Source organism: Onychostoma macrolepis, chromosome 24, assembly GCF_012432095.1.
Source record: "Onychostoma macrolepis isolate SWU-2019 chromosome 24, ASM1243209v1, whole genome shotgun sequence".
In the NCBI taxonomy this organism is placed as follows: Eukaryota; Metazoa; Chordata; class Actinopteri; order Cypriniformes; family Cyprinidae; genus Onychostoma; species Onychostoma macrolepis.
In genome coordinates, this window is record NC_081178.1 from 8143999 (window position 1) to 8166661 (window position 22663).

At 35.1% G+C, this 22663-nt stretch overlaps 2 protein-coding genes across 6 annotated transcripts in view; one reads left to right on the forward strand and one right to left on the reverse strand.

Annotated features, from left to right (window-relative positions):
• Window positions 1-328: 328 nt before the first annotated feature.
• Window positions 329-22663, forward strand: part of prkag2a (protein kinase, AMP-activated, gamma 2 non-catalytic subunit a) — a 73480-nt gene continuing 51145 nt past the window's right edge. For 2 of the 4 annotated variants that reach the window (XR_009269007.1, XM_058764878.1), the window contains exons 1-4: window positions 11730-11854; window positions 12887-13063; window positions 13217-13372; window positions 19384-19449. Coding sequence is in view for 3 of the 4 variants with exons in the window: in XM_058764878.1 (XP_058620861.1) it covers window positions 12968-13063; window positions 13217-13372; window positions 19384-19449 (318 nt within the window). In the remaining variant the exon portion in view is untranslated. Of the gene's footprint in view, window positions 432-11729; window positions 11855-12886; window positions 13068-13216; window positions 13373-19383; window positions 19450-22663 lie in introns of those variants that run through there. The other 2 variants (XM_058764879.1, XM_058764880.1) reach the window with 2 other exon arrangements.
• Window positions 1056-11631, reverse strand: sh3glb1a (SH3-domain GRB2-like endophilin B1a). Of its 2 annotated transcripts, XM_058764886.1 has the most exons (10): window positions 11396-11631; window positions 10353-10494; window positions 9500-9628; window positions 9132-9265; window positions 8238-8330; window positions 7952-8041; window positions 3344-3433; window positions 3116-3216; window positions 2805-3027; window positions 1056-2128 (listed from the first exon to the last, which is right to left on the reverse strand). In XM_058764886.1, the coding sequence occupies exons 1-10, from the start codon at window positions 11456-11458 to the stop codon at window positions 2021-2023; spliced, it is 1173 nt and encodes a 390-aa protein (XP_058620869.1). In that variant the 5' UTR covers window positions 11459-11631; the 3' UTR covers window positions 1056-2020. The 2 variants fall into 2 exon arrangements, with proteins under 2 accessions (XP_058620869.1, XP_058620868.1); XM_058764885.1 differs by lacking the exon at window positions 7952-8041 and having other exon boundaries at window positions 11396-11623.

Consider the following 22663-nt stretch of genomic DNA (forward strand, 5'->3'; position numbering starts at 1 on the left):
ATATTTTTGTGTAGTCTTCGGAGCTACATAAACATTTGAAAGTCTCACTGTTCATCAAGCTTGAGTTATTTTTTATTTATTTATTTATTTTTTTTGCAGAAGCAGAAAGGAGCACTTCGCAGGTCGGCTCTCACATTGCTGTTTTCGGGAAGGAACTGAGCATTGCCCTCTCGGCATGTGAGGCTGAGTAACGGACAGCAAGAATGAACGCCTGCAGAGCTACAACAGTACAGGAAGTCAACAGCCTGTTCAGCACAACTTCCCCTTAACCCTCCCCTCGCTGACCCATCCACGCACTGTTTACACAAGAGCAAGACCAACACATGAGCCTATCATCTGCACCATACATAAACAACAGCATGTTATATGTACGCATGATTTATATTTGCCAATGAATGGGAGTCGTCGACTCTTCTGTTCAATGAAGAGAGGTAGGCTATGTTCAAGAAATGCCCTATACAGGTACATTTAATAATATTAATGTACGAATTATTGCACATTATGTGTAACTTTAAGGTACTTTCCGATTCCAAAATATTCATTCAGAAACCAAAAAATGACTAACGAGTGAAAAGCCTGACCTCTGCTGACATCTGAGAGAACAATTAGGCACATTCATATTTCGACAACGATAACACACTGCTTACTGTTTTTCTTGAAAACAGAACGTGAAACAGTACGCATTATGCAATTATATAGTAGTGTGCTGTACTGTTTCCAATTTACCCAATATTTAATTCAATGGTGTCCAGTTGTCATCTTTGAAATAAAACTCTTTTATTTAGTGCCTTGAATAGTTCACCCAAAAATGAAAATTTGCTGAAAATGTATTCACCCTCAGGCCATCCAAGATGTAAATGAGTTTCTTTCCTCATCAGAATAGATTTGAAGAAATTTAGCATTAAATTAAACCAATGGATCTCCTGCAGCGAATGGGTGCCGTCAGAAGCAAAACACATCTTGAGTTTATTAACTCTTAAGTATACTGTAGAAATGATTAAATATATATTCTGAACAGCACATGAAATGAGACGAGACAATTCAAAATCAAAACAGAAGGGTAAAAACTACACGCATTTTTGTTTATTATGTAACAAAACCATTGTTTATGAATCTATGGTAGTAATCACAGAATTTAAGCAGTTAGATAACCTTTGCTTTTGTAGTTATACTGTAAATATAAGAGAAAACTAAAAAATTGTGCTTTTATTGGGATGGCACATTATGCGTAAAATTAGCACTCATCTCTCAACAACGTCTTCTTTTTTTGCTTTAAACAGTTTAAAAACATAAACTCCAAGACAAATGTAAGGCACATAGGTATAAAAAAAAAAGTACTGTTATCAGTAAATAGAATTCACTTTTATCATGAATTGAATACTTGCATCATAACTGGATGTATGCTTGATGTGGTTTATGAAGACTGCATGTATATAAAGGACACAGTTTCATAATTCATAACAGGAAAGGCTGTCTGCGTGCAAATAAAGCATTTTCTTTGTGTGCTCAAACTTTTAACGCAATAAAGAGAAATGTAAACCGCAGAAGATAATAGTCGAGGCACATGTCAGCTACGATGGGGTCTTTATATGAGACCCTGAAAATAAATTATGGCATATTTACGTCTCCACCTCTACAGGAATTCCTCTGAAATGTTCTACAACCTGAAATGAGTTCATGTACATAATGGAAACCACTTTAAAATTCATAAAAATGACAATCAGTCTTAATACTTACTTGTTGTAAACACATGTAAATACTCAAATAAGACACTCTTGCTTGGTTTTTGCTTGGCATGTCACATCAAAAGCATAAAAAAAAAAAATAAAAAAACTGCATTAATTCATTTGTAAACACTCATCCGGTTAGAACCTCTTCCCATTCTGGAGCTGCAAGACGTCACATCCGATAAAATACTGTTGCATGCGAGCAGCACTAGACGTCAAGGTTGTATATATGGTACGCAGCACAGCTGGAATACACTATACATTTCTGGTTCCAACAACACTTGTTTTTTCTCTTAATTTAGCAGCTCCAAATAAGTAATAGGCACTTTTCCCTTCTGATTCCCACGTTCACCCATCAGCCAATCAGAGTCCATGCCTGGAACGCTGCTCACCATAATCACCTGAAATAAAAGACAAGTTAGCGCCTTCACAAAAAGTTGACGAGCGCTTTTTTAGTAAAATAAAAAGCTGGCAGCGTTTTGGTTACAAATAGCAGCCGAGGGCGTCTTTTGTTGCTATAACAACAGCTGCAACGGTAGCCTAGCGCTGTGTGCTGCAGAAATGTCGGCTTTTGAAGTTAACGGGGAGGGTAATGTCGGTTCACGACGTTTGTGGGAGCATGACATTATACGGGGAAGGAAACTGTATGGTGCTTCCAACAATTTAGTCCAGGAGCTCCGGTTGGATGATGCACGGTTTGCGGCATATTTTAGACTAGATAGAGTTTTGTGCTGATATCATACAACTCCTTGTGCTCCGAAACTTGTATGATCTGTCTACCGGCTATCTTCTTTTTTCTTGTTGTTTTTGTTATTATGGAAACGACTCGCCACTCGCTTGTCATTGGTCAGCTGTCAAAAAGGCGCTTGACACAGGGAGGTTTTTTTCAGAAAACTTTTTTCAACTTGGTGGCGTTTTAAAAAGCGCTCAGGACTTTTTTGAAAACATGGTTTACTCCATAGGATCGTAATGTAAAACAGACGCTGGCAGCTTCAAAAAAGACGCCAAGTGTGAACATAGCCTAAGTGCGCATTCAAACCAAGAGACTGTTGTACAAATTAAAAATGGGCCGCTCACCTCATCAGCCAATAAGGAGAGCTCGTTGCTGCCCGCGGCATCGTAATCGTACAGCACCCGCGCTTTACGGCTCCCACTGAAGTTTTGCAGCTCTGTGAAACCTGAAGACGCATTGGCTGTGTTGGCAGGAAGAGGGCCTGAGAGTGGCAGGATGGGTACAGAGATGCTGGCCGCGCCGCTGGCCGTCGACTGGTTGTTGTTGGGAGAGAAAGCCGAAGGGAAGCTGGAGGGGAAAAGAAAGTCCAAATGAGTTATATAATCATTTTAATTATTATAAAAAGGGAAATTACATACTGATAAAAATGTCTTACTTTCCCAGCTGCTTTTGGAGGTCGACCATGTACTGGTAACACTGAGCGTAATATGTCATCTGAGCCTCCACAAAGTCATTTAGACAGCGAAGATGATGGGCCTAGGACAAAAAAAGATGATATGGTTTGTTATAGATCAGGCCTTGGGATCGCAGAGTAAAACTGAAGGGTTGTGAGAATTTAATTGGCAGGCGGCTCAGTGGGCGGCAGGTTTTCAGATGAGCTCACATGCGTACTGCTGATTCCTTCCAGAAGAAGCCTGGTGATCTCTGCCTGTCTGTCAAACTCGCTCTGTGTCATCTTCAGGTCCTGCTCGGCCTGAAAGAGAGAGAGAGAGATAGTCAGGGAAGGTTTCACGGGTGATGTGAGATTCATCACAACTAGTGCACTTAAAAGGCCTCACACTGTTCAAAGGGAACAAAGCAACTGGGAACTGAAAAAAAATAGCCAGTGCATTTTCAAACAGATATTGTTGACTGGTTTTAAAGAGAAAACCAGTCTTCAGGAGTCTGCTAGTGATGTGCAAAAACTACATATTTTCAAAGTCAACTAGTTGAAAGTCAGCATTTAGATATTAAGGAAGCTCTGTATAAATCCTCAGAGAAGTTGTATCTCTAACCCGTGTCCGAATGTGTCCACTTCCTTAGTATGTGAAAAAGCAGTATGTCAAAATGAGTAGTGTTTCAATACGCGTTATAAGTAAGTTGAAAATACGTGGATAACATATTGCTTTCGCTGAGATGATTAAGTGAATGCAGTATAAGGGAAATATGGGGATGTTGGATGCAGTATGTTGTTAACTAAAACAAATAAAATTTAATATTAAAAAACAAAAAATATTAGATGAAAAAACAAACAAACAATGAAAATCAGAAATGCTGCATAGCAACTAAATTCAATAAAATAACTTAGAACTTCAGTATTAAAGTCACTAAAACTGAAAAGGTAATTAAACTTATAAAATAATAAAAAACTAATAAAAATTACTTGACGAATTACTGAAAATATACACAAAAACAATTCAAAATACTATTAACTAAGAGAATACTAAAAACAATACAGCTGTGGTCAAAAGTAATTAAAGTTAAAATACTAATAAAAAAATAATAAACTAATAAAATGACAAACTAAAATCAAAATAAAAACCAAAAATATACACAAAAAACAATTCAAAATATTATTAACTAAAATGATACTGGTGTGGTCAAAAGTAATTAAAATTAAAAGACTAATAAAAAAAATAATAAACTAATAAAAATGACAGAAAAAAAATATTAAAACAAACAAAAATTAAAATGAAAACTGAAAATATACATAAAACCAATTTAAAATTCGAAATATTATTAACTAAAAGAATACTAAAATAATACTAGTGTGGTCATTACAGAATATTAAAAGAAAACAAATGATAGGCCATTCAGTCTCAGTAAAGTCAGTGTCATGTTTGGATCTTAAATCTACTTTGTATTTTCAGTTTGCCTTCTTCACATGGGAGCTGAACATTGTGGCATACACACATACAGTGCACAGCATAAATTAGTACACCCCCTCTGAATAAATATAAAGATGTATTTTCTTAATGATCAGTAATATAATTCATGGAAAGATGGCAAAATTGAAATGTATTAAACATATACTTAATAAAAACTAATATATGCCAATATTTTCTGTAAGATAAGTAAATTAGCCAATTTTGATTAAATGAAGGATTGCAGAAATGAGTACAAACTAGATTTAATTCAGCAAATATATAATATTCTAGTACTTAGTATGTCCTCCAGAACTTTAAGTATACTGCTCTGACCCTCTTGGCACTGAGTGTACAAGGTCATGACAAATTTTCACATCTGTCCTGTTTAACTCCTGGAGGACCACCTCCTTGAATGCTCTGGTCTTTAATGGGGAGTTTTGCTCAGCTGGTCTCTACAGAATCCCCCAAAACTGCTCAAGAGCACTAAGATTGAGTGAAATACATGTCCACTGAAGGATTTTCACCTTGGGAGAATGAATATCTTCATTGGCATGCTGAAAAAATGCCCAATAATGCAGGGAATGAGGGGAGGGTTTTTGTATTCCATCACACAGTAGTGTGTGAATTCATGACAGCGTTGATAAAGCACAACTCCCTCACACCTTCAGCACTCACTCATCCTTATATAAGAGCTTTACTACCACTGAACGTCACTGTGGGTACCAAGCACTTCTCACTGTACTCCTCCTCTAGCAACACCAGAACATTTTGGATGCTTTTGGATCTGAAATGATTGACTTGGTCTCTTGAGACCAGAGTATAGATTCCCAGAAGTCTCTATTTTGTAAATATGGGCCTTGGAAGAGGTTAAATGAGTTTATTCTGCTTTGGCTACAGTAGGTAATTCTAGTGGTGACAACAACCATGCATGTCACTTCTGCATGCTGCGTCATACTCTGTGAGATAAAGTGTCACTCTTTTCATAGCTTTTGCCGGCTCGGAGACACTTGCATGTTATTTCTCCTGCTCTTTTCTAGCAAAAATTCACTCATCACTAAATGAAAACTTAAAGTGAAGACCTGATTATTTCAGGAGCCTTGTCACAAGTCCATTGTTTTTGAATGTCGGTGCTACTTCTGCTATATTTTCACACTTAAAACAATAATTTGGTATTCCTCTTGTAACATTGTCCTCTTTTATGCTAAGAAATAAGTCACCTGGCAGTTCAAGTGGTATGATTCAATGGGCTATATAACACTTTTAATTGTCAGGAAATTACTTGTCTTTAAAAGTTTTGGTTCAATATACTTACCTGTTGATCAAAAATAACCTTAAACCTATACACTTTTTTTTTATTTTAGTCATTTTCAGGAGGGTGTACTCATTTTTGCAACACAACATTTTATCACTTTGATAAGAAAATCTTATTTTGCTGAATAATTTTGACATTCTTCTTTGGTAATTGATCAAGCAGGCTTGATGGAACATTATATCTCCAAAGAATCCTAACATGTCATCTAAGAAAAGAGTAATTGCTGAATTTGTTACGTTTTAGAGGGGGTGTACTCATTTATGCTGAGCACTGTACATAAAACTGAGACACGCACCAATTTGATGGGACATTTTATATCTCAAACTACATGGGTTAATACCCCTTGTATATCTCAGTGTATGTTTACACTTTATATTGCTCTTTTCTGTTTACATTCTGTTGCATTAAACTCTTTCATAGTGTGCAATATCATGTCTACTGTGCAATATTCCAACATCTGTTCATCCAGTTGAGCCTTCAGAATGCAAACAATGCAATACGTATATATTTTATTACATGCCAATTGTGCAATAATGTGTACAATACAATATTTCATAAGGCTTAACTTTGCACTATTGCCTTGTACTGGTTTTTGTGCATTGCTTGCCTTTGTATTGTATTGTTAATGGCACACTCTTTATCATTGTTTGTATTGCAGATAAGGCTTAATTTCACACTATCGCCTTGTTTGTACTTGTTTTTGTGTGCTATTTGTCTTTGTATTGTATTGTTAACTAAGCTATATGTGACAGCAATGTAAGGACAGCTATAATGTCGCTGTACTTGTACAGTGACAATAAAAAGAATCAAGTTAGCAATAATGAGTTAGCAAGCCAACACCTTAGCTTACTCAGTAGGTTTTAGCACACAGCCTTTGTGTGTGGATGTGCTGAGCTCTGCCGGATTAAACTCTGCTTTAGCTAGTTAGCGTTAGCCTCGCAAACTGAACCTGGAATCAAGTTAGCAATAATGAGTTAGCAAGCCAACACCTTAGCTTACTAGCTTAGCACATTGCTAATTTTTTAAAGAAATGTTCCTTTGATTAGCTAGAACAGGATATTTTGATGTTTTTGATCATGTACTGAGGAATCTTGTATGACACCAGAAACTTAAAATTGTGTTGGAAATTACAGACACAGAAAAAAGCCTTGCAAACACAAAAAGTTGGAACAAAAACATTAGGCTATTTTTCCAGCTTCTCCACTGAAGAGAGAAACTAATCATGACACAGACTGCAGTTTTCACATTAGCGCCAAGATTCACAGCTGACCCAAAATGGCAGAACATTCTTCTTACCTTCGTCACTTCCTCTGCCCACATCTGCACAGCATTTAAAAACAGTGATATTAACAGAATGAGTGTTAACACTAAACATCCATTAGCAGCTAACATCACTGAGGAAAATCTATCACAAAATGCCATGTTATTGTGATTAAAACATTAAAAAATCATGTGATGTCTTTCAGAAAGACACTTTCAGAGTCATTTTAATTTCTTATTTTGATTACAGTGACGCTAATACCAATTTAACCCAATTTTATCATAGTAATAATAATTAAAACATGGTATTTTGTCAAAAACTATGGTTAGCGTGATTAGGGACTCAACACAAAACACTGCTGCCGCAGGGAAACATGGATTATTTGTTCATTACTTGCACAATTCACAGCGAATCGAAGCAAACTAAACACTTCCTATTTTGGAAGAGGGCAGCTGTTTGTTATGGTACTGAAGTGTTTAAGTGGTGTATATAGTGTGTGTAGGTTGAGTGCTGGTCATGAGGAGATCTTGAAGCACTTCTTTACTTCTCTTGTGAAACTGGGGCCAAGGGCGAAGAGCAGTTTTGAAATGTCATCACGATGTTGAGCAAACATAGATATCCTCTTTCCAAACTCTATATGCACATCAAAAAAGGAACCTGGGAACACACACGCTGCTAATATCCGGGACAAAAGAGCTTAATCAACAGCTTAAAGAGGAACTAGCGTGTCTTAAAGGTGACTCTTCTAAAGCAGAACACTGCTTGGCACTTGAGTGAAAGACACAGACCAACCTTCTGCCACTTCACATGGAGGAAATTCACCATGAAGGAGAAATTGGCAACATAACCAGCGTCCCCTGGTGGAGGGGTAGTTCGGAGGGGCTACCGTGAGCCGACGCAAAAACAAGAGACAGTCAAGAATGCATTTAGGCAAGATGGCAAGTGCCGGCTCTGATTATTAGTTGTCTAGGCTGTAGCTTATATTTGTAAAGTAGTTCCAATAGGAGACTCATTGACGCCAAGTTGTATTTAAGGAGAAAATGCGATTCTAAATCACATAAAAGCAATAATAACTCACCAGAGCTCTGGCATCAGCCATTTTGGCTTTCTTTAGCTTGGTCTTTGCAGCATCAAGGTCCAGTCGTTTGTTCTGAAGCAGTTTGCGCTCTTTCTGTAGAGGAGCAGACGAGTTTGGTTTGTTACATTTTTATTGTTAAAAACTCTCAGACATTCTTTAAGTTAAAGCTGTTGCAGCTTCACACACGTTCGAATGGTTTTTGACCTCTTAACAAAACAATGAACCATGTGTTTTATTCAGACAGTTTGCAAAATTTGTCTGGTCTTTTTTAGTGTATCCACTTCAAATTAATTAATTAATTTATTTATTTTTTTTGTAGTTTGAATGGCAAAAAACAAAACAAAAATACTCATTAAATCCAATATTTACAAAGCTGATTAAAATTAGAATCAAAATCTGATTTATGCATCTCAGTTTAAATTTAATCTTTAAGTTTAATCTCAGTATGATTTTTTGTGTTTTTGAAATAAGTCTCTCACGCAGTAAAAACAGTAATGTTGTGAAATATTACTACAGTTTAAAATTACTGTTTTACTGTTTTTTTCATATATTTTAAAAATGTAATTTATTCCTGTGATGGCAGAGCTGAGTTTTTTGTATCACATGATCCTTCAAAAATCATTTTAATATACTTTTTTGGTGCTCAAAAACATTTATTATTATTAAAATTTAAACAATTGTACTGCTTAATATTTTTTTGTTGTAAAAACAAAACAACAGTATTCATTTAAAATAGATACTTAACACAATGTCACATTTTTTTACTGTCACTTTTGATCAATTTAATGCACAGTTGCTGAATAAGTTTTTAATTTTTTTATTGACTCTGGACTTTTGAAAGCTAGCGTACATAAAAAAATTTAATAAAATGTTGTTATGGTTCCCTGATCTCACCAATATAGTCTTGAAGTCTCCCTCTAAAAAGTTGCGGAAAGGCGTGAGGAAATTGATGGCAGAGCTCTGAATTAACTCTCGCTCTGCTCCTCCAATCTGGTTCTCCGTCTCGCCGCACTTTATCAGAGCGTTTCCTGTGGACAGGCACAGACCAAATCAATATTTTAACAAAATTATGACATGTCTAGAGGCTATTCTCTTAAGTAAATGGGCTTTCACATCTAATTTACAGACTACTAGTATTTTAGTAGCCGTTTACGTTCAAGCAAGGGGAAATGGGGTATTGGCACACAGCAATTGAGTACTATTATTGAATGAGGTACTATGGGTAATTAGGGCACTATGTTGCCCTTGTGTTTGATGCATACCGTAGGCTGTTCCAGGCCCAAATTCATTCCCAGAGTCGATCATGGACTGACCCAGAAGCTCATGGTTGTTCATCCGTGTGGGCACCTTTTTGTCCAGTTTTTCATACAGGAATTCTTCTATTCTGACATCTGAAATTGCAGATAGTAACAATAACATTACAATGCAAGCCTGTGTTACACATTAGGACTATGGATCAATGCCACATAAAACTTCTTAATTCTTTGATTTTGTTTATATATATCAAGCTTTTGGTGTAACAAAGTATTTAGGTAGATTCAGTGGTGTTCAATAATATTTTTACCTTTAAAACCAATTAATTTAGATGTTAACGTTTCCTTTTTTTCAGTCTATGACATGACTAATAACAAATAAAAAAAATAATACATTTTTAAATAATTAAAATAATTAAATACTAAAAGCAACACGGTGTCCTCCTTGCAAAGCAATCTCTAAATACAAAAAGATGAGAAAAGGAACGTGATTTTCTAGATGTGATTGAGTAGACAGGTGTACATGCTAGTTTTGTGTTTTGATCAGCTGTTTGTTCCCTCCTGTTGTGTTTGTTCTCTGTCCTGCTGATTTTTTTTAAAGTGGTGTGGCACCATAGTGAGGAGAGCAGCTGTAGTTATGGTTACATAGACTTTCTGATATTTCTGTGAGATTTAAACAATATGAGGAAAAGAATAAACTTGAATGGTTTCCAAGGAAGATGAACCTTCTGAGAGAGAGAAAAAAAACTGCTATTGAAATTGTACCATTAAAACATACAAATACCAGTAAGTCCTGGAAACCTAACTAATTAGATGCAGATGTCGATGCTAACGAATCATCTAATCACTGAATGGATCTTACTTGGGTTTGGTTGCAGTAACACTTCTGTCTGCTTCAAAATCTTCTCTGTCCAGTGTTTAGTGGTTTCAGCTCTGGTGAGGAGATTCTCCAAATGTGCATCCAACTCAGTCTTCTCAGCCTGGCCGAATTTTTCTTCTGTGAACTGTTTGTAAAGACAACAGAACTTTTTTTTTTTAATTTGAGGAGCATACGTTTGCCTATATTACTGCCACAAATCTTAAACAAGGTAAATTCAGACAAATTTAAAGTGCTGTCACAGTCTAACACGTTCTAATGTTCAACTTTTTGATGAAGTTACACATCAACACACAAAATAAAAGTATCTAGAAATACATAAAAGTATTCCTGACAGATTTAAATGAAAGGAAATGTCCAAACATTTATCTAATTTTAAAATTATACTCCCAATAACAGGCATATCAAGTGTTTGACACTTGAGGCGTTTGTTTTGCCAGAGTGCTTTGTGTCTCAATTCCTAGTGAGCAGCATTTTTGAGCAACATATCCGCGGTTTTTTTTTTTTTTTTCCTTTTTCCACGTCATCAACAAATATGACCATCTCTATGCTGATGGCTAAAAATATTGTCTAGCTAGACAGCTCAGTAGGTTTTAGCACACAGCCTTTGTGTGTGGATGTGCTGAGCTCTGCCGGATTAAACTCTGCTTTAGCTAGTTAGCGTTAGCCTCGCAAACTGAACCTGGACAAAAAGTGAAAATGTCAGTGTATTTTGGCCATATAACAAAGTATACATTGCTAAAAGACATAACCGAGCATTTAATGTTTCCTTTTGCAGTCAAATAATAATAATAATATATATATATATATATATATATATATATATAAGACTGCGAAGTCGCTGAACAAAACAGATTTACAGCACGAGAAAGAGAGGCCCAGAATAATAGAGAAAGAAAGATACAGAAATGCAGCATGATGTACATTAGAATTCATTAGAAGCGCCAAAAATTAAGTTGTTTAGGATCAACGTGTTGAAATAAAACTTAAATAAAACTTCTTTACAGCGAATCTGAATTTGCACTTACTTGCACCGCCCGACTGAATAAAGTACCAGCGTCCGCTGCCAGTCTCTTCACGTTAAAATCCATCTTTAACTTTTCTATATAAGACTAATTATTAAATATAAGTGCGCACGAATGGATGGTGTAAATAAATATGATGGCATCAATTTTATCCTTTATTTCAACGGCCGGGTTTTTTGTGAAAGTATGACTGAAGCAACAGCCGGCGGAGAAGAGGAAGATCCACCCACAGATCTGATTACTGCGAGCACAGAACCGGACCTGGACCACGAGAAGTGTGCAGTATCAGCATATGGGGTCTAATATCAGTAACATTGTTCAAAACAAAACGCTTTCGGAACTTTTCACTGAATCATTTTCATTAATATATTCTGTCGCGCTGCACAGAGATCCGGAATATTGTGTTTTACGGCCCAGACTGCAATAGTGGGTCAGACCAGTTGCTTCAAGTTTGAGACTTGGGTAGCATCACGTTTTTATTTTGTGAAACTGTCATGCTGAGCCCTTTTTCTCTTGTAGTTAGTTAAACTTTAATCAGAATGTATTTCTATGTATTTCTATGTGTGTGTGTGTGTGTATAGCGCCCTCTACGGGCCAACAGAGTAGAATGCAAGTGGATAGTGGGTTGTTTACAACTATCTATCTATCTATCTATCTATCTATCTATCTATCTATCTATCTATCTATCTATCTATCTATCTATCTATCTATCTATCTATCTATCTGTCTGTCTGTCTGTCTGTCTGTCTGTCTGTCTGTCTGTCTGTCTGTCTGTCTGTCTGTCTGTCTGTCTGTCTGTCTGTCTGACTGACTGACAGACTGACATCAACTGCTTTTATTAACATTGAATAGTGTGAAGCAAAAAAAAAAAAAAAAAATGAATTTGGCTTATATGTGCTAATACTTAAATACTGACCTTTAAATGACCTTTTAGTTTGTTCAGCGTGAAAAGCAATATTTCCTGTGTGAAATAATTATTTTCATCTCACAGCATAGTATTCATCGCTAGATGGCAGCATGTAACAACAGTGTTCTTAATGTGTTTGAGTTCTGCTCACCTGCCTGTAATTTAGAGATAAGAGTTTAATAACAGGAGAAATAAATGTCAAATTTATTTATAGATGTTAATATTCAACCCAACATTTGTTGTTTAAAAATGGGTTTCAGATCTTTTATTACATATATACATTGATAAATATAGAAAGATATAGAGATAAATATTTATATGTGATTTTAACTGATGGGTTGTGTTGTCAGGACATGCATATTTTCATAAAGGTCAGGCAGGCAAGCTTACATATTAACTGGAGCAAGTTATCTCGTGTATAGTGTGTGTGTGTGTGTGTGTGTGTGTGTGTTATTGGCTGTATCACGTCTTTTATAGCTTTTATATTCATATAGCTGTTTTTTGCTGTTTCATAATTGACTCATTGTTTAAAGTTTGTAACAGTTTGTTACATTTTTTCTCTTCTACCTTGTTTCTGGTCTCTGCAGCATCAGCGCTTGTAACCGTAGTAACCGAACATTAATCCAAGCCCAGCCCCCTGCACGCTACGTTATTTGAGTGACAGGAGGATGCGGCGCGGGTTTCGCCAAGCTCGGTACACGCGCGCGCTGATGCTTCCTCACGGAGAACCGGAGAGCATCTCATCCTCTTCACCTTTTCTGTTCGTGCGTAAGTTTCTTTCTTCTCTGATAGAGCAAGTGTTTTTTTTTTAGACACCGACAGAAATTAATCCAATATTATTTCGTACGAGAGCCTGATAAATCAAAAAATATATTTTTAATATTACTGAAAATTATTATTCTGTTGCTCTCATAAAGGAGCAATGGATAGTGTTCTCGTTGCCAGCGTTAAATAAGCCTTTGCCAAAGAACAACACATTATTCTGGGAAATGGGCAGCACTGCAATGGATCCTAAGAAGAAAGATGAGAAGAAAAATTCAAGAAAAAGGAGATCGCTTCGGATAAACATGCCTGTAAGTTCATATTTGACGATACTGATGATATTCTCCCACAGATTACAAGCCAAAAGTTGTGGACATGGATTTGAACATGATTATTAGGTTATTATTAAGGTTATTTTATCGAAGGGAAAAAAGGTGTTTTTGTCTTGTGTTTACTGAATATATTCATTTTTAAACATATATGTTGCAAAAAAAATGTAATATTCTGAAATCTTGCAAAAGTTTATTTGCATTTTATTTATATTTATTAAATAATGTTTTATTTGTTTGCTGTTGTTATTATTATTATTGCTACGGTCCCAAATATTTACTTTCATAAGTCCATGATATCATAATTTAGGATCCTGGCATGTGTGGTAATGTATTGTATTTATGTCTTTGATTAATATGTACATATTTAAAACAATCTGTCATATCTGATGATATCTTGGTATTATAATTTATTTATATTACCGGTATTGTATTTTTTTGGTTTATAGTAAATATTGCAAAATAAGCATAAAATATTAAAATATAGTATTTTATTATTATCACATACTGCATGGTCTCTGAGATATTAGCTAAATGTATAAAGTTTCCTGATTCTCAGGAGAATTAATGTTAGCACTTGTTAATCCTAATCAGCATCATTATATTCAAATCAACCACCTCCTCAAATAGCAGTGAACATGTTTTGACCAGGTGTGGACCATATTTCAATTGGCCACACCTGACTGAGTTAAACATGGAGTCAGTCATCATCTCTAATGGCTTAAAGAGCCACAGATGACAGTCAGTTAATGTGTGGCTTTCCTAAATGAATGTTTAGAGAAACACAAAGTCTTTTAATGAACTAATGATGATTAGAACTGATCCTGTATAGACACAGATAGTGAGAGTGACAGATGTGAAATTTTACACAATGTCAGGTTTCTAGCTTATTATTTTGCTAATAAAATACTAAGAAGTAAGTATAATTATTAGATTAAAAAGTAATCCCTGTACAATAAACAGTATTTTGGTTCAGTCAGCTCAAGCTATGTTGAAAAGTTACATCTCTGTTTCTTCCTGTGCTGGAGCCACTGAGTAATTACCTGCTAATTAGCTGTTTACTGTCATTATCAGATCAGTGTCATTACTGAGTAATCCTATGAATATATAAACGATATTTATCAGTGGGGAACACAGGCTCTACAACGGACATGCAAGCATAATTTGTTACATCGTGGCATTTTTGCCAGTTTCCTGAGATTTTAACAGGTATATGTGAAATATGCATGAGGGTAAACAATCTTGAGCCATAGAGATGAACACTTTGAAAACGTCCAAATGTTGAGAAAGCTCTTTATAGCATGCATCCATGAACAGAATGTAGGTTTCGATGTTTTATGAATCTTGTATCGAGGATTAATATGGAATTCGGGGTTGGAACTTCTTGTCACTCATAAAATGGCCAAAATTAACTGTCATATTGACATTTATGGTCATTCAAGTTTAAATCAGTAAACTATTAAGAGTATTTAACCACATTTACTGCTCTTAAAATGTTGGTAAATAAATGACTGATGTAAAGGTCAAAAAGCCAGCAATGTCACTATGTACACACATACTTTTGCATGTAATCAACCCGGATAAACCCGCATGCACTTTTGTGTACATAAGCAATAGGTTCAGTGATTTTCCTATATTTTGAATTAATACAAAAATAGACACAAATATATCTTTCTGAGTGCTTTCTGAAGTTTAATTTGGATATTTGTGTTTAGTTTTCAGTGGCAGGTGGCAATTTTAGTGTGGTAAACTGAGATTTTTGCATTGTTGTACTATACAGGCTTTTTAAAAAGAAGTGTGAATTATATTGAATGTGCACTTATTAAATCTCAAAGAATATTTAAAAAAAACTGCTTGCAGATAATATATTATTAATGAAATAAAAGACCACTCAAGTGTACTTATATAGAGAACACTATTTAACGCTCAAGTATGCTTAAAAACTGCACTTTGTAATAATGTCGAATTAAATGCTTTACTTTGAAGTACTAAATCTTTTGTAATACTTTAAAGTAAGTTAATACATTATAAAGGTTTAAAAATATATAAAAGTTAAAAAAAAGTATATTTTTTAATGCTTGTCACTATATTCAACAGTTCACTTTAACCATATTTCAAAGACAATAGGATTATGAAATTACATATAAAAATGTACTTAAGTCCTTTTTAAGTGGGTCAAAAAGCACTAATTGAATTTAATACATTTAAACTAATACTTTTTAAAAAATTTAATTGTAAATAATATCAAATTAAGCATCTGAAAACATTCAGTTTGCACTTAAATATGTTCTTTTAAAATATAATACACTGTAAAAAGTGAAAGTTGACTTAACTTAAAAAAATTGAGGAAACCCGTTGCCTTAAAATTATTAAGTACATAATAATAAAAAAAAAAAAGTTGACAATTCAATTAACTTATTTTTTTAATGATCATTTACTTAAAAATTTAAGGCAACGTTTTTTTAAGTTAAGTCAACTTAAGTGTAGGCCTACTACATTTTCACAAGGGTTCCCGTGCACGTTTTGGAGACCATTTGTGTCCCGTGGTTGAATTATGATCCTTTGCTGTGCCCTTTGACCTTTGCAGAGTTTGCAGGATTTGCAAAGGACCTTTGCAGAGTTTTTTTTCAGAAAAGTCAAGTCTCAAATATTGTACTTTAGTTGATCTGTACACAACCTGCTGTCAGTTTAAACTTCAGCATCACAAGCGCTTGCATTTTGTGTCTGTGATTCACATATGCTGTTGCATTGCATCTGTTGTGACTCATGGCAACAGTGAGATGCTGAATGGTTGCCTTGGACATGCCTGATGCAATTTTATGATGTTTGTCACGTTTCAAAATGATTTGCGGACCCCCACCAGGCTGAATCTCTCCCTCGGTCATTACCTGCGCTGTATTTTTCTCTGTTTATCCATACACAAACAGACAGAGCTGCAAGCCAGCTTGTTACCTTCCTGAATTTAAGTTTATTTAGGTATAAACACACAAATCCCCAGACCTGCCCCACTGACCTCCATGTTACTGAAGGGAGGTGCTGTATCATGTCAGTGAGTTATGACTGTCCTTGCTCCTTGGAGCAACCCTGCATTCGTCTAAAGGGATTTCTGAACGCTCGCTTCTCGATGCAAGAACGCTACAGCTATAACTCTGTGAATCTAAGGGGGTGTTTTTTATTTGATCGCTCTCCAGTGCTTGTTTGCAGAGGTAATATTTTGTACTGATCTCTAGCCTGCAAATATGGGCTTGTAATCGGGTCTCAGGCTCCAAGGATATGGAGGCGGGGTGCCTTGAGCTCCCCGTCTACAGGACAGATGGCTTTTCTACTTTGGCCGTGGTCCTTCTTTCCTAGATAAGGAAACTGACTGGGATCTGTGTTTTTATTGTTGATCGGTTTGTACATTGGGAGATGAGGTATGATAAATGGCACATGGCGATAGACAATACATCTGGCCAACTTGCTGTGAAAATGAAGCAGTTTAAGTACTTGTTGATTCTCATGTTGCAAACAAGTCTTGTGAAACATTTTCAAGGACGTTGATTTGAATTCTAACAAATGGGTTTGATTTTTCTTGGCTTTTATTCACATTTCTATCAGTTGGGAGTGGAACTGCTGTCACAGGCTTTGAAAGTCAATCCTGTTACCATGGATATGACTGACCCGTTGTGAGACGAGAAGATTTGCATGTTGAGGAGTAACATGAGTCAGGCTGTAATGGATGGTTGTAATGAAGGAGACATGGAAAGGATGTTAAAAACAATTAGCCAGTTTTTGATTTTACAATGGTGAGGAAAAAAATTAAATAACAAATACATCGAATATAGGATTAAAAGTAGTGCTAATGTGGAGAAATGTGAAAGGTTCTAGATACATTGGCTGAGGTTGACATTAACTATATGATTCACTTATTAAATTAATTAAATGCTTCATAATTATCAGTTTTATTCAGATTTGTTACTATATTCAGTGTGTTTATATAGTAAAACACACTGAATATAGTAACAAATCTGAATAAAACTGATAATTCAGCATTTAATCAATTTAATAAGTGAATCATAGTTTTATGTATGTATGTATTTATTTATTTCCAGAAGCAGGTTTATTGTAATTACGGTTACACTGTATTTCAATAGTCCACTGTAGACATTCTACTAACAGTAAGTAACTTTGCAACTACATGTCAACCAGCAGTCATTAGAGTATTAGTAGACTGTCTATTTAATATCTTCTAACACTTTATTTTGATGGGTCCACAACATACGACATACTGACTATGAGAAACTTTTCAAGTATATGTCAACTTATTCTACTAACCCTAAACTGTCTACTCTGAGAATTAGTAGGCATGTAGTTAAAAAGTTACTTATAGTTAGTAGAATGTCTAAAGTGGACTATCGAAATAAAGTGTAACCGTAATTACAATAATAATAGGGATGCACAGGTTATTTTCATGTTATGGACAATATACTATAAATTATATGCTATTTTGTCTAAATTAGTAAAATCTGTTTTTCCTGGGTTTTTTTAAAATACTACAAGTGAATTTATGAAAAATTACATTATTAAAAATGGATATTAATATTGAAATTTGCTCAAAAATACATTTTAAATAGTTTTTAAAGATGCATTAGATGACTGCAAATGTCATTAATTGACATTATTTGACATTTTCAGTTTGTCAGCCATCTTCCACCCTACTTTCTATGTCATCAACCATAGAAACACCCATATCAGTCCACCACTAATGCTTTTATTAGTATTGGATGTATAAGAAAAGTGCATTAGGAAACTTTCACTAACAACAGTGTTTTTTAATATTTCACTGGTTACAGTAATTCAGTATACAGTAATAGTAGGTAACAGGTCAGGCTAGCAAAGGGTGTTTAAACTGCATGGTACAGATCACACTAATACATCTCAAATATCTGGAGTGACCGCTAAACAATCACGTCCTCTGTGTAGCTACAATAGCGGATTGTGTAATGAGGATAAAGTTAATGCACTTCAATGGCTCTGTGGTTTGTGCTGTTGTTTGATTACTGAGAATTTTAGTGAGCTTTAGGTTACTGCCAAAGTGAGTTTAGGTACTAGTCTTTGTAGGTGCGAGATTCTAGCAAACAACAGCAAAATGGATGAAGAATTGAAGAACCTGTGTGTAAGTTTGCAAGCTGCTGTACTGTGCTTAGTTTCTTCATTTAGCTGTGAAAACGCTTGCTATAGATGCCAAAGTGCCGAAAAATTTAACCTGATCCAAAAATTTTATGACAGACTAAAGTTTCGGAGGCAGTGTATAAATGTGATTGACACAATGTAAGCTTGTATTTATTTTTAACGTGCAAAAATTTCCCATTGGAGTTTCTTGGAAATCATTGTCCGATGTCCAACAGCGAGAGTCTATTGTGAAGATAAGTGATGCCTGATTTAATCTGTGCATTACAGGTTTCACATACATTCGCACAGACCGGGGAAAAATTGCAGGGCGGTCACATGAGATCATGTTACTTTAAAAACCGGTTTAAATGACAGAGGCCGTGTAGATGTTTTTAGTTGTCATTGCATGGCGGTGATGATATGTTGTCTGAAAGAAGTAGAGACAAAGCTGCAGTGACTGATGTTGATAAAAGTCGGTGGAATTTTGAGAAGGAGGACAGTGGAGACGTTTTGGATCTGCTGTGAGTTCTTCCAAATTGTTCTTGTATTACTGGCTGCTCAGTACAGGTTAGACGGATCACCCACCGAGAGTCCATCTGTCTTGTGATGTGCTCTGTTTAACTGTCTAAACCGTTTATACTCTTTCCTCTGTGTCTGTTATTTGTATAATTCCTTGTGATTTTGGGGTACTGTAGAGCTTAATCTTTGATCCATTTAGAAGAAAGCCACAGTAGATCTGTGAATTGTGCATTATGGTATTTTTATGGAGTAAATGAGAGGTGCCACAGTCATGAAAGTGATTTTTAATGAGCTCAATCATTTCGTTTGTTTGTTCTCCGCAGGACTTGAGCTCCTTCGCCATGCCGTTCCTGGAAGGAGATGCAGAACACGCCAACAAGGATGGCAAGGTAACACAACCCAAACACACAATAGACTGGCTTTTTTTTGGCTTTGAAAATAATTTCTGTTGTGAAAAAAAAGCATTAGAGTATGTTTTGAGTGACTGACAAATAATTGGTTTTTATGTTCTCCAATATTGTGTCAAGTTTTAATGAATCTAAAGTCGCTTCAAGAGTCATTTAGAAAGCTGTTGACAGTTGCATTTTCTTCCAGAGAATGTGTATATCATCAATTTAATTGGTTTGTTTGAATTATGCAATTTCCTTAGTCATCACTGGCCCTGTGATGTATATTCCACCCCTAAAGGCAAAACGCTAGAACTACACATTTAGTTAAACTTTAGTTATGATTGAAAGCTAACAATCCCAAATCCCTAAATGTTCTCTGAATGTTCAAAATATCTAGTTTTTTATGTTTTTCTTAGTTATGCAGACGTTATGGGAATGTTACATCTGAACATTCTGAAACTCTTCGAAAATGTTACACAAATGTCTAAAAACTATTTTTGTGCTGCTGTTTTGAGAACGTTATTAAACGCTTTGAATAAACATTCTATAAATGTTACTACAACAACATTTGTTCATAACTTTGAGAGAACCTTGTGAAAACATTAGCCAAATTCCGAGCACGTTCCCTGTTTGCTGGATGCATTGATTCAGGGAAAGTGGAGTGTGAAACTGAAATCAAGTCAGTTGAAATGTGCATGTTTTGCCTTTGTGGATCCATATTATGCTGAGTTGCTATATGTATGATCTGGTCATTCAAATACAAAAGGTTGTTGAAATGCGAATAGCCGTGTAAAATGCAGATTCACTCCATTTGTGTCGGCAGTTGGAAAGCCGCCGGTCTGAAAGCTGCTATATCCTTGTTGCCCTCAATCTCTGCTGTCACGCTGATGGGATATGAGTCTGCTCTAATAACCTGATTTGTAATTATGTCTACCATGGTACTTTTTGCCTGTACTGACCTCTCATTTGATGCACAATTAACCACAGCTGTGCACCTTAATATTTTTGTGGAAACTGTTGTACAGTTTTTTCCCCACAGGATTCTTTGATGAATAGAAAGTTCAAAAGAACAGCATTTATTTTAAATATAATTTTTTTGTCTTTACTGTCAATTAAAAATCTGACAGACATGCTTTCAGAAATTAAATATAGATTATGTGCAAATACCTTTTAGTGCCACTGTTTATGTAGTCATTAAGTTTAACTCATATTGGTTAGGAACTCAGGATCTACTCTTCAGTTGTTACCTTTGTAAACATTCCCAAGGAATTCTGGGAAATCATCATATCTGACAACCAATCACCTATAGAGGCCAGCAAGGCAAGGCTAGAGAGGAGATAAATCACCTGATAGCTGTCAGGGTGGTGGTGTTGTTGTTGAAGGTGAGTTGGAGTCACTGAATCTGAAGGGCTCTTTTGATGCTTTAGGAGGTTTTGGAGTATACATTTTATGATTAGATGTAATCTGCTCCACTTCACTGATTTGCCAATGTTTTTTGTTGCTAGGGCTCAGGATATTAGCTAATATTTCTCCTTGTTGAACAGATGTTTCATTAACCCTAGGCAAGGTCAATGCAGAATCACCAGTGTGGATGAACATTTGTGTGCAAATGAAATTTCATTAGCCTATATAGTGTTGTTTGCCAGAGGAATGGCTTAGATTCTGGATCAGAACCAAAATAAGGGTAATGTGAATTGAAAGGTTGTAAATTGCTGCGTCATTATGTTTCACTTATCTCATGATCAAAGGTCCAGGACCGTGAAAACTCAATGTCAGTGAAGACTTTTTTTCCATCAGCTCTTCAACACAGAAACAGTCAAATGTTTCCATGGCAACCGAGGGACTCAGAATAATAATAAAAAAATGTCATTGCTTCTTTTGTTTAGTGTACAAGAGAAAGGTTTTCTTTCATCTTAGTCTTTTCAGACTTTTGAAGGGATAGTTCAAATAAAAATGACAATTCTTTCATTATTTACTCACCTTCATGTCGTTCTAAACTTGTAAGACATTTTGTGTGTGTGTGAAACACAGACCCTTGTCACATTCAAAAAGAACAAAAAAAGCACAAGAAAAGTTTCATGAAACTGATTGTGTGCTTCTGAAAACATTTGACAGGTTTTGTGTGAGGAACAGACCCAAAATGAAATTATTTGCTGAAAATTGTTTCTTCCACTGCAATGAATCATTAAGTTGAACTTAATGATTAGGAAACTTATTGGTTTGAAACAACATGAGGGTGAATTAATGACAGAATTTTCATTTTTGGGTAAACTACCCCTTTAACAACTAGATCAGTCTGATTTGTAAGTGAATCATTTATAGACTATAACGCTGTGAACCGCTTCATTGAAAAGATCTCAATTCATTCACATCACTACTTTTTCTCACGAACACTGTGTGTATCTCAAGGTTTTTCTTGAAAAACAACTTCAATTTCAGTCTTTTCCTCACAAAAGCTGTCATGTGACTTCAAAAGACTTGAAATATAGTGCAAGAGTTGTATTATATAACACTTTGATGGTGCTTTTTTGTCATTGGCAGTCCCACTCCTCATTTACTTTCATTATACTGACAGCAGTGGCCAGGATGTTCTTTAGAAAACAGAAGAAATTCATACAGGTTTGGAACAACATGAGCAGGGTTTTTTTTTTTATTATTATTCATACACATACATTTTTATTAATATTTTGAATTAGCTTTTAAGTTTTCATTTTACATTTAAAGTAATTTTCTGTCATTTTTATTAGCATTTTAAAATATTTCGAAATAGTTTTTAGTTCTGGGCGACGATTAATCTTGATTAATTGCATCCAAAATAAAAGTTTTTGTTTATATAATATATGTGTGTGTACTGTGTATATTTATTATGTATATATGAAGACACACACATACAGTGTAAATTTTACAAATATTTACATGTATATATTTATATTCATATAATTTATATATAAATATATTTAATACATAACATATTTTTCTTAAATATATGCATGCATGCGTGTGTATTTCTATATACATAATAAATATCCACAGTACACACAAATATATTATGTACACAAAAACTTTTATTTTGGATGCGATTAATCGCGATTAATCGTTGCCCGGCACTAGTTTTAATTTATTTTTTATTTCAGTTAGTATTTTTAGGTCGCATTTCTAATTTTCGATTTCATCTAATGTTATATTTATTGTATTTCTTTCAGCATTATTTCAA